At 50.8% G+C, this 13446-nt stretch overlaps 1 protein-coding gene and 1 non-coding gene across 2 annotated transcripts in view; one reads left to right on the top strand and one right to left on the bottom strand.

Moving 5' to 3' along the window:
• LOC112102064 (putative cation exchanger C521.04c) overlaps positions 1-3235 on the bottom strand; it is a 68435-nt gene extending 65200 nt beyond the window's left edge. Inside the window, 2 exon segments of the mRNA XM_026649000.1 lie at positions 359-529; positions 3184-3235. Coding sequence (XP_026504785.1) covers positions 359-529; positions 3184-3235 — 223 coding nt within the window.
• A 1844-nt stretch (positions 3236-5079) lies between these two features.
• LOC112122238 lies at positions 5080-5185 on the top strand. Its single transcript, XR_002909390.1, has one exon. It is a non-coding gene; the product is annotated as a U6 spliceosomal RNA (small nuclear RNA).
• Positions 5186-13446: the final 8261 nt, after the last annotated feature.

Below are 13446 nucleotides of genomic sequence, written 5' to 3' on the forward strand. Positions count from 1 at the left end.
TCCTCTAAGAGAGGGCAGATTGCCTCTCCTCACGCCCTGAGAGGCAGGCATCACTTGTATTTGCCAAGCACTTAGATCCTTCAACCAAAGGTGCTAGGTGAGTGCCACAAGGTTTTGGTGTGTGACCCAGAGCTGGAGAAGATGGTCACAGACGGACCCCTTTGCACTTGGAGTCTCCCTGGCATTCCCTGGGCTATCTGCACAGTTTCTGTTGCAGTGCATTTCTTAGCTACGGCGCATCAGCCACCTCATCCTCTCCTCTCAAGAGGGACTGAATGAGAAAGGCACCAGCTAGAACCCTTTCCCATTGCCCCCGAGGCCAACTCTGTGCAGTAACCCCAGCACCACTCCAGGTGACCCTTTCAGCTCCGCTTACCTGGCAGTATCCTGGGGGTCATTATGCTGTGCTGATGGGATCCCGAATGCATGTCCCCAAGGTCTCCATTGTTGTTAATGGCAGCACAATGCCGGTCACACAGCGACCCTCGCCGATGAGGGTCGACCCGGTGCTCAAATTCCTTGGGGAAATCTGAAACGGATACGGTAAAGGGAGAGTGAGCGAAGGAGCCAGTCCCCATCGGGGTGCAGTGCTTCTAAGAGGGAGCAGTTATGGATGCCAGACTGGCAGAGTGTAATTATTAGGAACAGGCAGGGTGGGGAGAGAAATGCTGAAGGTGAGAAACATGGACAGAGCGGGAAGAAAGGCCAAATCCGAAGAGACGATGGAGGAGTTTCTCTATGACAGCAAACACCTGAGGACTTTTTCCCAATGCTGCATTCTGTCTGGCTCATCTTGCTTAGGGCAGCCTTGGGGAAGGCACCCCATTTTTACAGCTCTGTGGACTTACACAGCAGCCACTAGATGCATCAAGGAGGAAAACGCAAGTGGGAGGCAGGATTTGTGTTACATGGAATGTTTGCTTCTTGCTGGGTTAGAGGCAATCGTGGACTGGCTGTTTCTAGACAGGGGTAATTGGAAGGTTACCTTTGGGCAAGGAAAGGGGTCCCAGATTCCACCCCTCCCCGCAGACATTATAAAGCCCCCTTGTTTTCGTTCGGACGTTGGCAGGTTTGGCCTAGATAGATCTGTTTCAGGGCGGGCCGGGAAAATTCGACTACTGCTGCCACCAGAGCAGAGGACCGATCAAGCAACACAAAATTTCCAGCAAAGTTACACTCTCTCCCAACAAACAGTCCCAGTGTGAATCAGATGACAGCCAGGATAACAAAACACAGCTCACAGGGCTGGTTTGGAAGTGGCTTCACATGATCTTCACCAAACTAATCAATTATACCATCAAGGTTACACCAGTTCGACGGATACAGTCCTGGGGCTTCAGAGACAGCGCCTGGAGCTGGTTTAACCCATTGGTCACCTCCAACAGCGTATGGCTTTCAAATCGTTTCAGTTTCCCCTTTATGTTTAGGGGATCGATCCTCTTCCCCTTCCCCCACCCTGTTTGTTGGTGAAAGGTGCTAGGTAAAATCAGTTTCCAGGGGTGTCAAAGGGCAGATCAGGCTCCTTTCCAGCATGCACCCCATCTACCTACCTTTAGGTGCCAAAAAAGGGGACCTCAAAGTTGGCATTGTCTAAACCTGCCCTGGGTCCCCACAATACCTCTACACACACAAATATTGCTTGACTGCCCTTTGCAGTGCCTAGCTCTATATTGTACAACACTGACCCGTCCCCCTAAGCCGTACTGGCGCCCTGCCTTCAGCGTAATAAAATCTGACTACACATCTGGTCTTCTGAGTCAGAGCTATTCATGCTTTATAACCGATTCTTTCAGGTACTAATACAATAGGGCAGCTTAGCCAGACAAAGAAGGGGCACTTCCAAGATAAAGCCATACATTTAAAGCTTACTTGTGAATGGGTTAGATAATGGAACTGAAAGAATTTTTAGGAGTCTAAGTTTATTTTTCACCAGTGTTGCCAACTCTCACCACGTTATTGACGCTCTCACCATTTTTAGATTTTTTTCCTTAAAGACCCAGCTGCTGGAATCATGCTATTGCCCGAAAATATCAGTTTTCATTAAAGTTTCTGGTCCTTACGGTTGCAGATAAAAGCTTGCACATTTGGAGCTTGTGCACCCTAGAGACTGGGGGGAGGGGAGGAAGAGAGGGGGCGAGAGAACTAGAAGGTAATTGAATAACTACAAAATATTTTTAAAATCTCACGATTCTTAAGCCAATGCCATGATTGTTGGCAATACTTCTGCGCTCATCCTCAAGTCGCCTAACTAGAGGAACATTTAAATTTCTCTTACAGACACAGTTCTGCTTAGACGAGGGTCACAGCAAGCAGCACACCCAAGTTGTTTGTTGTTCCCCAACCGCAGTACTCCGCGGACAGACCATAGACTAAGCGTTCCAGGACTAGGCCCAGCCCTTGCTCCTAACACCCGGGGGGGAAGGCGGGCTACCTACCAGATGCAAACATGTTTCACTCAAAACTCACAGCAAGATACACTCGCTCAGTTAGCCCAAATATTATATTCCAGGAAGGCTTATGCACCCCATGCACAAACACAGCCTCAGTTCACGGTTCCCCTACACTAGCAGGACGCCGCGCTAGCATCCAGGACACTGCAGGGGAATCGGCACATCACAGAACTTGGATTTCAGAGGTTATTATTCAGGGTCAGGGTCTGTAAAGCCTCAGACGCCCAGGAGATTGGGGACCTGAGCGAAGCCAGCCTCAGTCACTTTTCTAGGGCGCAGGGATTGATTTCGACATTACAGAGGCTGGCCAGCAAATAGAAACAAGCCAGAGAATTATTATTATTTTTTTTTAAAGCTAGACCCAGCTGTTTTCCGCCTTGCTCTGCCCAGGAGAGGTTCGGGGCGGCATCACCGGAGCCAAGCTTTAGTCTGGCTTGGCCCCAGAGCCCCTTGGGCCAGGGCTGCAGCAGCCCTTGTTCGTGGGAGCTGGACTCTCCCCTCGCTGCACCTGACAGCGGCTCGCCGCTTAGAGCCCGGGGCTCGCCCCGCCGGGCCCGCCCCGTGCTTGCCCCCCCCCCAGCGCTAGCTGCAGCCAGGGGCCCTTCGGGGCGGCTCTAGGGGCGCAGCGGGCTCCCCGCGGCTTGCACCCACACCCCCGGCCCCAGCGCAGGCCTTTCGCGGAGCATCCCCGGCTCGCAGCGCCGCCCCCGGCCCGGCAGCCCCCGCCGCTCACCGAAGGTGTCGTGCGTGTGGCGGCGGCGGCCGGGGTCCGACTCGTGGGACATGGCAGCGCCCGCGCCGGAGAGGAGGCAGCTGCGGCAGCTCCCCGGGGATCAGCACGTGCGGCGGCGGCGGCGGCCGGGCCCGCAGCGGGGGATTTAAAGGGCAGCGCGGAGCATGCGCCTGGCACCGCCCCCCCCCCTCCCCCCCCCCGGGGGGGGCGCGGGGGGGGGGGGCGCTGCCTCCCCCCCCCCCCCCGGGCGGGCCCAGGGGAGCGCAGGGGGTGTATTCACTCCGCCCCCCCCCCCCGCCGGGTGCACGGAGCTGCAAGGGGTGTGTTTACTTTGCACCCCGCGCCGGGTGCACGGAGCTGCAAGGGGTGTGTTTACTTTGCACACACACACACAAACACACCCCCCCCCCGCCGGGTGCACGGAGCTGCAAGGGGTGTATTTACTCTGCACCCCCCCGCCGGGTGCACGGAGCAGCAAGGGGTGTATTTACTCATCACCCCGCGCCGGGTGAACGGAGCTGCAGGGGATGCCTGCACTCCGCCCTGCCCCCGGGGTTCACTGGCTGGAAGATTGCACTCCCTCTGCACCTCCCGCCGCGGGCCCGGAGCCCCAAGGGCTGCATGCACCTTGTGTCTGCCCCGGCTTGCAGAGCAGAAGGGTTGCAGTAAGGTAAGGGATTGCCGGCCCACTCCCCCGGGTGCATGAGCTCCAGGGGATTCACGCACCCTGCACCTCCTCCTGGGGTGCATTCCCTGGGGTCCAGCTGTGCAGGCACCTTGCACCTCTCCCTGGCAGGGAGGAGGCCCAGGAATGCATGCATCTTGCACCGTCCCCAGGAACGCCTTCCTTGAAGCGCACAGGGCTGTTGCCAACCCTGGGCCTTGGGAAATCATGAGTCAGACCCCCCCCCCGCCCCCCAATAATGAAATTAGCTTAAAAATCATGAGGATATTTTCAAATGAAACGTGGGTTCTCTTTATTTCCCTTCTGGTTTCTGAGCCTTTAGGCTGCTCTCAGGGCATACATCTGGCTAACAGCAGGAGCCTCTCCTGGGGGAAGGGGTCCACAAGGAGGGGCTCCTCTGTCCTCCCCGGGCAGCTGGGGCTGCCCCGTCCGCCCGCCAGGGCTGCCAGCAGGAGCCCAGGAATCAGCGCTGACACCAATTGCTTAGTAAAGTTTTTAAGCCTGACTCATGATCATGACTCAGGCTTAATTTTATTTAGAAATGGAGTGACCACCTTTTCAAAAAGCAAAGGGGGGACACATAAAGGAGCCCCCTGCATGTATAGTAGGCTGGGGAAAGCTGTGCCTCCCCAAACAGCCCGGCGTGGCCCCACCCATGCTCCACCCCGAGGTCCCCTCCTGCTTGCCGCTTCCCCCTTGGCCCCAGCCCAGGCAGGTGGCTACTCTTCTGGGAAGCGGGCTAGGGCTAGGGCTGGAGCTAGGTTGGCTGGCCTGCGGCGGCTGGGGCTGCCTGCCCTTTGCTCGGGGGGGGTTAGGTCTGGGACTGGGGCTATGGCACTCCAGGGCAGCGGGCCGCACTGCCTGCCCAGCGCTCTGGGGCTGGTGGTGGGAAGGGCAGGGCCTTGGGCAGAAGGGGCAGTCGTAGCAGGGGCTAGCCTCCCCGAGCCCATGGTTCACCCACTGCCCATAGGCCCCACCCCTCTCTGTAGCCATGCCCCCTGCTCCTCCTGCCTGAGCCCCCACCCCCCCAGCTAGGCTAGGAAGCCAGAGCCGCCCAGGATGCTGTGGGGAGCCCCAGACCCTCCACCTGCTCTGGGCAGAGACCAGGGTGCCCAAGAACAGCCGCCGGCCCGTGCCTCTGCCCCACAGGACATGCTACCCAGGGCAGGTGGAGGGTCCCACAGCAGCCTGGGCTTCCTGGGCGGCTCTTACTGCATGCCCGGCAGCACATATACTAAAATTGGAACGATACAGAGAAGATTAGCATGGCCCCTGCGCAAGGATGACACGCAAATTCGTGAAGCATTCCAGTTTCTGGCCTGGCAGGAAGAGAAGGAGCATGGGCTAACACCCCGCTACCACCACCACCCCCGGGAAGCATGAATTTGGGTAAAAGCTGAAATATTCATTCATTTGGTGGGTAATGTGTCCAATCCTTTGGGATTGGTAGAACTTTTTATATGATGAACAAGAGTTTCAGTAATCCTTATATTTGACTTGGTTGTCTGGGTGGAAGCCCGAGGCTGGGTTGCTTGAAGGGAACTGTGTTTTGGCATCTGGGTAACCAGTAAGGTGTTGTAGAAGCTGTTTTGTTGCTGGTTTGGCAAATCTAAGTATAAGAATAACCACCGGTTTTGGGGATTGTCTGCCCCATTCTTTGCAGGTTGCCCTAATTGAACAATTTCAGCGTGACCCCCCTGGGACTCCAATCAGAGAGTCATAGACTTTAAGGTCAGAAGGTACCATTATGATCATCAAGTCTGACCTCCTGCACAACGCAGGCCACAGAATCTCACCCACCCACTCCTGTAATAAACCCCTAACCTATGTCTGAGCTATTGAAGTCCTCAAATCATGGTTTAAAGACTTCAAGGTGCAGAGAATCCTCCAGCAAGTGACCTGAGTCCATGCTGCAGAGGAAGGCGAAAAACTCCCAGAGCCCCTGCCAATCTGCCCTGGAGGAAAATTCCTTCCCGACCCCAAATATGGCGATCAGCTAAACCCTGAGCATGTGGGCAAGACTCACCAGCCAGACACCCAGGAAAGAATTCTCTGTAGTAACTCAGATCCTACCTCATCTAACATCCCATCACAGGCCATTGGACATGTTTACCTGCTAATAGTCAAAGATCAATTAATTGCCAAAATTAGGCTATCCCATCATACCATCCCCTCCATAAACTTATCAAGCTTAGTCTTGAAGCCAGATATGTCTTTTGCCCCCACGGCTCCCCTTGGAAGGCTGTTCCAGAACTTCACTCCTCTGATGGTTAGAAACCTTCATCTAATTTCAAGTCTAAACTTCCTGATGGCCAGTTTATATCCATTTGTTCTTGTTTCCACATTGGTACTGAGCTTAAATAATTCCTCTCCCTCCCTTGTATTTATCCCTCTGATATATTTATAGGGAGCAATCATATCTCCCCTCAGCCTTCTTCTGGTTAAGCTAAACAAGCCAAGCTCTTTGAGTCTCCTTTCATAGCACAGGTTTTCCATTCCTCGGATCATCCTAGTAGCCCTTCTCTGTACGAGTTCCCGTTTGAATTCATTCTTCCAGTCACAGTGAGACAGTCAGAAGAGTTTACAATCTGAACAGACAAGAGAAAGGAGAACGGAAAGGGACAGAACATGACAGCAGAGCAATCAATGCTTGCCGTGGTATGGCGTCTGCACTGTTCACCCAGGAAAAAAGGCGCGAAACAGTTGTCTGCCGTTGCTTTCCCGGAGGGAGGGGGAGGATGTACCCAGAACCACCCGCGACAATGTTTTTGGCCCCATCAGGCATTGGGATCTCAACCCAGAATTCCAATGGGCGGAGGAGACTGCAGGAACTATGGGATAGCTACCCACAGTGCAACGCTCCAGAAGTCAACGCTAGCCTTGGTACATGGACGCACACCGCCGAATTAATGTGCTTAGTGTGGCTGCATACACTAGACTTTATACAATCGATTGCCAAAAATCAAATTCTGGAAATTCGGAGTAATCCTGTAGTGTAGACATACCCAATGTGATGGAGGCAAAGTTGTCTTGTCTATTTGGTGGAAGTTCTTATCTCAATTGGTTTTAGCGAGGGGCATCAGGACTCTAATGAACATATGGCCATCAAGGACATGATTGGTTCTTTATTTTGCACACTAGGCCATCTGGAATGTCGCAGTGACCGCAAGGAGAGGACTCAGATGCTCCTGTTCCAAACACACAGATGCCTATCACTTGAGCTAAGGAGAGACTCCATTAGTTGTTAGCAGTAGCGGTGCTAAGGCACTGCACGATGATTTTGTGGCTCTTTGCAACACCGGTTAGGAGCTCACCTGCACTGCTAGGAAGGCCTCTGCATTGAAGAGGGGAGGGATAGCTCAGTGGTTTGAGCATTGGCCTGCTAAACCCAGGGTTGTGAGTTCAATCCTTGAGGGGGCCACTTAGGAATCTGGGGCAAAATCAGTACTTGGTCCTGCTAGTGAAGGCAGGGGGCTGGACTCGATGACCTTTCGGGGTCCCTTCCAGCTCTATGAGATAGGATCCTTAGTTATAGTTATGTGGAGATATACCTTTCTGCCCACAGCCCTCTCTGTGATCAGAGTTCTGATCAAACTGATGGGGCCAAATTCGCTGGTATAATGCCACTAAAGTCAATGGATAAACTCGGCCTGTGGACTCACTGAGAGCCACAGGCGGGTCTGCAGCCCCAGCTGAATCTCTCTGAGCTAGGAAGACTTTAGAGCAGCCAGTAACCTGCCAAATTCACAAGCTTCTTTCTTAAGAAAGCAGAACTGGTTCCAAAAGTTGGCTCATGCAGTCTGCTAAGGGGCTTGCTCCTAATGGCAGGCACTTTTGGTGACCATGTTACACGTCACTAACAACGCTCTAAGAAGCCTAGAATAATACATACCCTTGGCCAATGAAAATGGCTCTCTATGCAAACTGCATTTTAATTAGATCCTACCTTGTTTTTATTCTTAAACAGGACAAGATGGAGCATGGAATCAGATGTTAAGAGAAGGAAGACTAGGGTAGCTATTCCATCCCATTGGCAATGTTCAGATTGCCACTAAGCCAGCCATCAAATCACGTATTCCACTCTTGCCCACAGCTGGTTCATGTGAGTTCATCCAGATTAGATTATAGGTGCTCCCCATATCTTCTGCTGCCTCCACTCTAGGGGCCATTCAGCGCATTTTGGTTATGAGACAGTTCCAGGTGTACCCAGGAAATACACATGGATTCAGCAAATATATTCAAGATCGTCGCACATCAAGTCAATCAACGAAAAGTCAATTCTGCAAAACCCTACACTTCCACTTGCTTGGGAGGAACAAGTTATTCGTTTTTCCAGCATGATGATTAGGGAAGTGGATAGACATGGCCTAAAACTCCAGATCGACACTACCATTTATGTCAGCAAAACTTATGTTGCTCAGGTGTGTGAAAAAAAGCCACTGTGTGCACTACCACCAAAATAGCTTCTCCCGCCAACATAGCTACCACCGCTCATTGAGACAGGTTATCTGGTTTTATGATGTCAGTGAGAGAACTCCCCCCAGTCAGCATAGAATGGCTACACAAGCGATCTTACAGTGGCTTGCTACTGTAGACATGGCCTAAATGTTCATGAGACTATTGAAAGACTAAGGTAAGGAAATCAGTTACTTCATCTGGGGGAAAATGACTAATCCTCAGCATATGACATTAGAGAAGGAAGAATCAAGTCCCATTCAAGTACTTTAAAGCTCCATAAAGACCGCTCTCCAGTTGTAATCCTAAAATGAGACTGTGTGTGAAAACCAGAGTTGGTAAGACAACTCCCACCTGTTCATGCTCTCTGTATGTGTGTGTATATATATCTCCTCAATATATGTTTCACTCTATATGCATCCGAAGAAGTGGGTTGTAGCCCACGAAAGCTTATGCTCTAATAAATTTGTTAGTCTCTAAGGTGCTACAAGTACTCCTGTTCTTCTTACTGCTAAAGAGATGAAGTGTCAGGTTAGCAGTAGAAAGCTATTTGAAAAAAGTTAGTGGTTGAAATGCAATAAAACACCTGTGTTCATGAGTACTCACGAGCCGTTCTAATTGCAGGACAAGAAACTGGCTGGTGAAAAATTAAAAGGAAGCCTATGTTTGGAGTAAAAACAGATGGATTATTAGCAACCACCCAACTCTCTTCTTGCAAAGGACTGAGTCACACCTGTGTACAAAACACTGGGTATTTGAGTATGAAGGACTCGTTTGCAACTGCATCTGACAGGCTCTGCTCGGACCCACACCTGTTACTTTGTAATGCAAAGGGAAGTTTAAAAACACTAATCATAGTGTTTTTAATAGATGTTTTAATAGCAATAGATGATCAAATTAAATGTATACCCCAAATAAAAAAATAGGAGGACCAAAAAATACCACCATGACTAAACAGAGTAAAAGATGCGGTTAGAGGCAAAAAGGCATCCTTTAAAAACTGGAAGTCAGATCCTGCTGAGGAAAATAGAAAGGAGCATAAACTCTGGCAAATCCAGTGTAAAAGTATAATTAGGCAGGCAGAAAAGAATTTGAAAAAACAATTGTCTAGACTACCGAGTTTTGTCAATGCAAGCTACGCCGATCAAAGAGCGGGGTCATTACATCGCTTGTGCATGTTCACACAATGTTCCTTCTGTCAGCGGAGCATGTCCACTGTTGGTGCTCTAGCATTGACAGTGAGAGCAGTGCATTATGGGTAGCTATCCCGCTGTGCAACTCGCCACCTTCTGCAGCTAGAAGTTGTGAGAAGGTGGAGAGTATCGCAGTGCATCATGGGTGCGGGCTCAACATCCCATGATGCCATTTTTTCTGTCCCATCATTCCAGGGGTTTCGGACTGTGTTTCGTGGCATTTTTCAACGGCCCATTTACTGTGTGCCAGCCATCTTTGTCTGAAAGGATAGCTCCTGCATTGCTCTCTACTGTTGTGTTCCCTGTTATAAACACATTGCAGCTGGTCATGCAGCATATCATGAGCACCCAATATGAACAAGAATCAGAGTTGCCCTGACCTGCTGCATGCCACGGAAAGAAACACCACCAGATTACTTTTGGCATTCATGGAGCAGTTGCACACAGTGAACTGTCGCTTTGGGGCTTGGGAAACAAGCACTGAGTGGTGGGATTGCATTGTTATGCAGTCCTGGGATGACGATCAGTGGCTACAGTATTTTCAAATGCGGAAAGCCACCTTCCTGGGACTGTGTGCGGAGCTCGCCCCAGCACTGTGGTGGAAGGACACCAAAATGAGAGCTGCCCTCTCGGTGGAGAAGCACGTGGCCATCTTCCACATGGCAATCGCAGCTCCAGACTGCTATCGGTCAGTCACAAATCAGTTTGCAGTCATGAAAGTCCACTATTGGGGCTGCATTAACGCAAGGGTGCAGGGCCATTAATTGCATCCTGCCACGAAGGACTGTGACTCTTGGAAATGCCCATGAAACAGTGGATGGTTTTGCGGCAATGGGATTCCCTAACTGCAGTGGGGCAAAAATGGCATGCATATCCCTATCTTGGCCCTGGACCATGTTGCGATGGAGTACCTAAAAAGAAAGGGGTACTTCTCTATGGTATTGCAGGTGCTTGTGGATCACCATGGGCATTTCACTGACATCAACGTGAGGTGGTCAGGGAAGGTGCATGACACACGCATCTTCAGGAACACTGACCTGTACAGAAAGCTGCAAGCTGGGACTTTCTTTCCAGACCTGAAAATGCCAATGCGGGATGTTGAAATGCACATAGCGATCCTGGGAGACCCAGCCTACCCCTTACTCCCATGGTTCCTGAAACCTTATCCGGGAAACCTGGACAGGAGCAAGTAACGCTCCAACAATAGGCTGAGCAGGTGCAAAATGACCATAGAATGTGTATTTGGCAGATTAAAAGCATGCTGGTGCTGCCTTTATGGCAGGTTAGACCTAAACTTGCGCTCCGTAATATTTGTGAGGCTAAGGGTGAAAAGTTTCCCCCAGCCTGGAATGCAGAGGTGGATTGCCTGGCAGCTGATTTTGAGGAGCCAGTTACCAGGGCTCTTAAAGGGGCAAAGGGGGGGGGGGGCAGGTTGTTCGAATCAGAGAGGCCTGGTGGCTCCTTTTTGACAATGAACAATAGTAATACAGCTCTGCCTTGCTTTGTTAACTTGCCGCCGCCTTGCATGACAATTTTAATTATTCCTGACAGTGGTCTGCAAATGATCCAGTTGCCACTGTGTATTAATTTAAGCAGCAACCACCACGTGTAGGAGACAAAGATTCTTTCAGAGAGTATGTTTTTATTAAATACAAAACAACAACACACACACTTGGGGGGAAGGGAGATAACAGTGAAGGGCAGGGTAGGCTCTCATACCTATGTGCAAGTCCAACTATCATTTTGGAAACTGTCCAAAGGGATGGAGTGAATGGAGTAACAAGACAGGCCGGGAGGTTGGAAGGAATGTGTGGGAGGAGTTTGGGGAGCGCATGGCAAGCAGTTCGGTATTGGCTGCGAGGGGGGAGGAGGCGAGCACGTATGAATTCAGCCTGCACTGTAATTAGGGACTTCAACATCTCCATTTGGTCCTCCATCACTTTTATCATCCGCTCCTGGCCCATTAAAATTCACTCCTGGCTCTCGTTTCTGTCCTGCCTGTTTTATATTTGTCTTTTTAAATTCTCTCTCCGTGCCCTGAGTTCTTGTTTATTGTCCTCTGAGGATTGGCGCACCTGTCAAAACATGTCCTCTTTGCTCCTTCTCAGTCGCTTCCTTATCTGGTGGAGGTGGTCCACCGATGTGTGAGGGGTTCCCCTGAAGGTCACATCTCCAGAAGCACAAGAAAGAATAAACAAACATGATTGTTAATGCACTCACAGCATAGTAAGATGCACCTCTTTTTATGAATCAGTTTCTCACTGGCACTTGGCAAGCACAGAGCTCGGCCAACGCCCTGAACATGATGAGCTCAGCCCGGGGAGGCCTCAAGATGAGGCAAAGGGTCGAGGAGTTTTTTTTAAAGGGGATCACTGCAGGCAACTAGCGACAAAATTGTAAATTCTGCCACCATTTTCAACAGGCGGGGGTCATTATAGCCAATATCTCACTCCTGAGGGTAAGCAAGGATCAAAGGGTGCATCTCCTAGATGAGTGCGGCTTCCGACTGGGTCGCTATGCTGCTCGCCTGTGTGCCACTTTAGTCCCTGCACATGTAATTGCTGATTGAAGTGGGAAAGTTTCCTACAACAGGGGAAAGAAGATAGCAGCTCTGCGCCAAGGAACCTTCGGCAGAGGATTAGCAAGTACCTCCAGGAAAGTTTCCTAGAGAGCTCTCTGGAGGATTCCCGTGAAATCTCGGTGTGCATTAACACACTGTTCCACTGAACTGCTTAGCTGTACGGGCCAAACACATGCAAACACAGCTAGCCTTGTACATTTCTATCCCTTCACCCACTTCTAGACTATAACAAAGCAAAGGACAGCTCTACCTCATATGACCGAGCAGCATTAACTTAAAAAGATCACTTACTAGAGCTTCCCTCTCCTGCATCATGCACGCCAGAGATGGAGTACTGGGACTGGCTTGAACCCTCCGGGGTTGAGAAGAGCTCCTGGCTGACCCTGTCACCTGTTCCATCTTGTCCTCCAACTCAACCTCCTTGTCCACGACTTCATCCTCAGGGCTGATTCTGCTGTCCACTGTCTCCAATCCAGCCGAAGTAGCCACGGGCCTTTTGGTGGCAACCCCACATCCACCACCAAGAATGGCATCCAGCTCCTTATAGAATTGGCAGGTCTTCAGCGCAATACTGGAACGACTGTTTGACTTCCTTGCCTTCTGGTACGCCTGCCTCCGCTCCTTGATCTTCGCACTGCACTGCTGCATGTCCCATTCATAGCCCTTCTCCAACATGCCATGGGAAATCTGACCATTGGTATTGAAGTTCCTCCAGCTGGAGTGGAGCTGGGACTGCACAGCCTCCTCTCCCCATATACTCAGCAGATCCAACAGCTCTGGTGTGCTTCAAGCAGAAGAGCGTTTGGAGCGCGGAACTGCCCTAGTCAGATGGAGCGTTGCCATATGAGCACACCACGCTGAGCAAACAGGAAGTGGAATTTCAAAAATTCCTGTGCCTTTAAGGGGAAGGGACAGATGCCTGTATATCTGGGTGCAGAGTTTGAACTGTTGACCAGAGCAGTCAGGATGGGCACTGTGGGACATTGCCTTGAGGCCGTTTACGGTGACATAACCAAGCACAGTGTCTACATTGACACTTTCACTATAACTGTGCAAAAAGCTCTACACCTCTGATAGAGGTGGTTTTATTTTGTTGGCAAAGCATGAGTTTTGTCAGCAGGAGGAGCATTGTAGTGTGAGCACCTCCACTGTTTTGTCGACGAAAGCTGACTTTTGACGACAAAACTCTGTAGCGTAGACAAAGCTTAACTGTGGTATGTAAATTATTGTTTAAATCAGCGTCTGTACCACATGAATGGACGCTAGCTAATGTAACGCCGATTTTTTTAAAAAGGCTCCAGAGGCGACCCTGGCAATTTCAGGCTGGTAAGCATAATTTCAGTACCAGG

Source organism: Terrapene carolina, unplaced genomic scaffold (assembly GCF_002925995.2).
Source record: "Terrapene carolina triunguis isolate 2854851 unplaced genomic scaffold, T_m_triunguis-2.0 Scaffold68, whole genome shotgun sequence".
NCBI lineage: Eukaryota > Metazoa > Chordata > Testudines > Emydidae > Terrapene > Terrapene triunguis.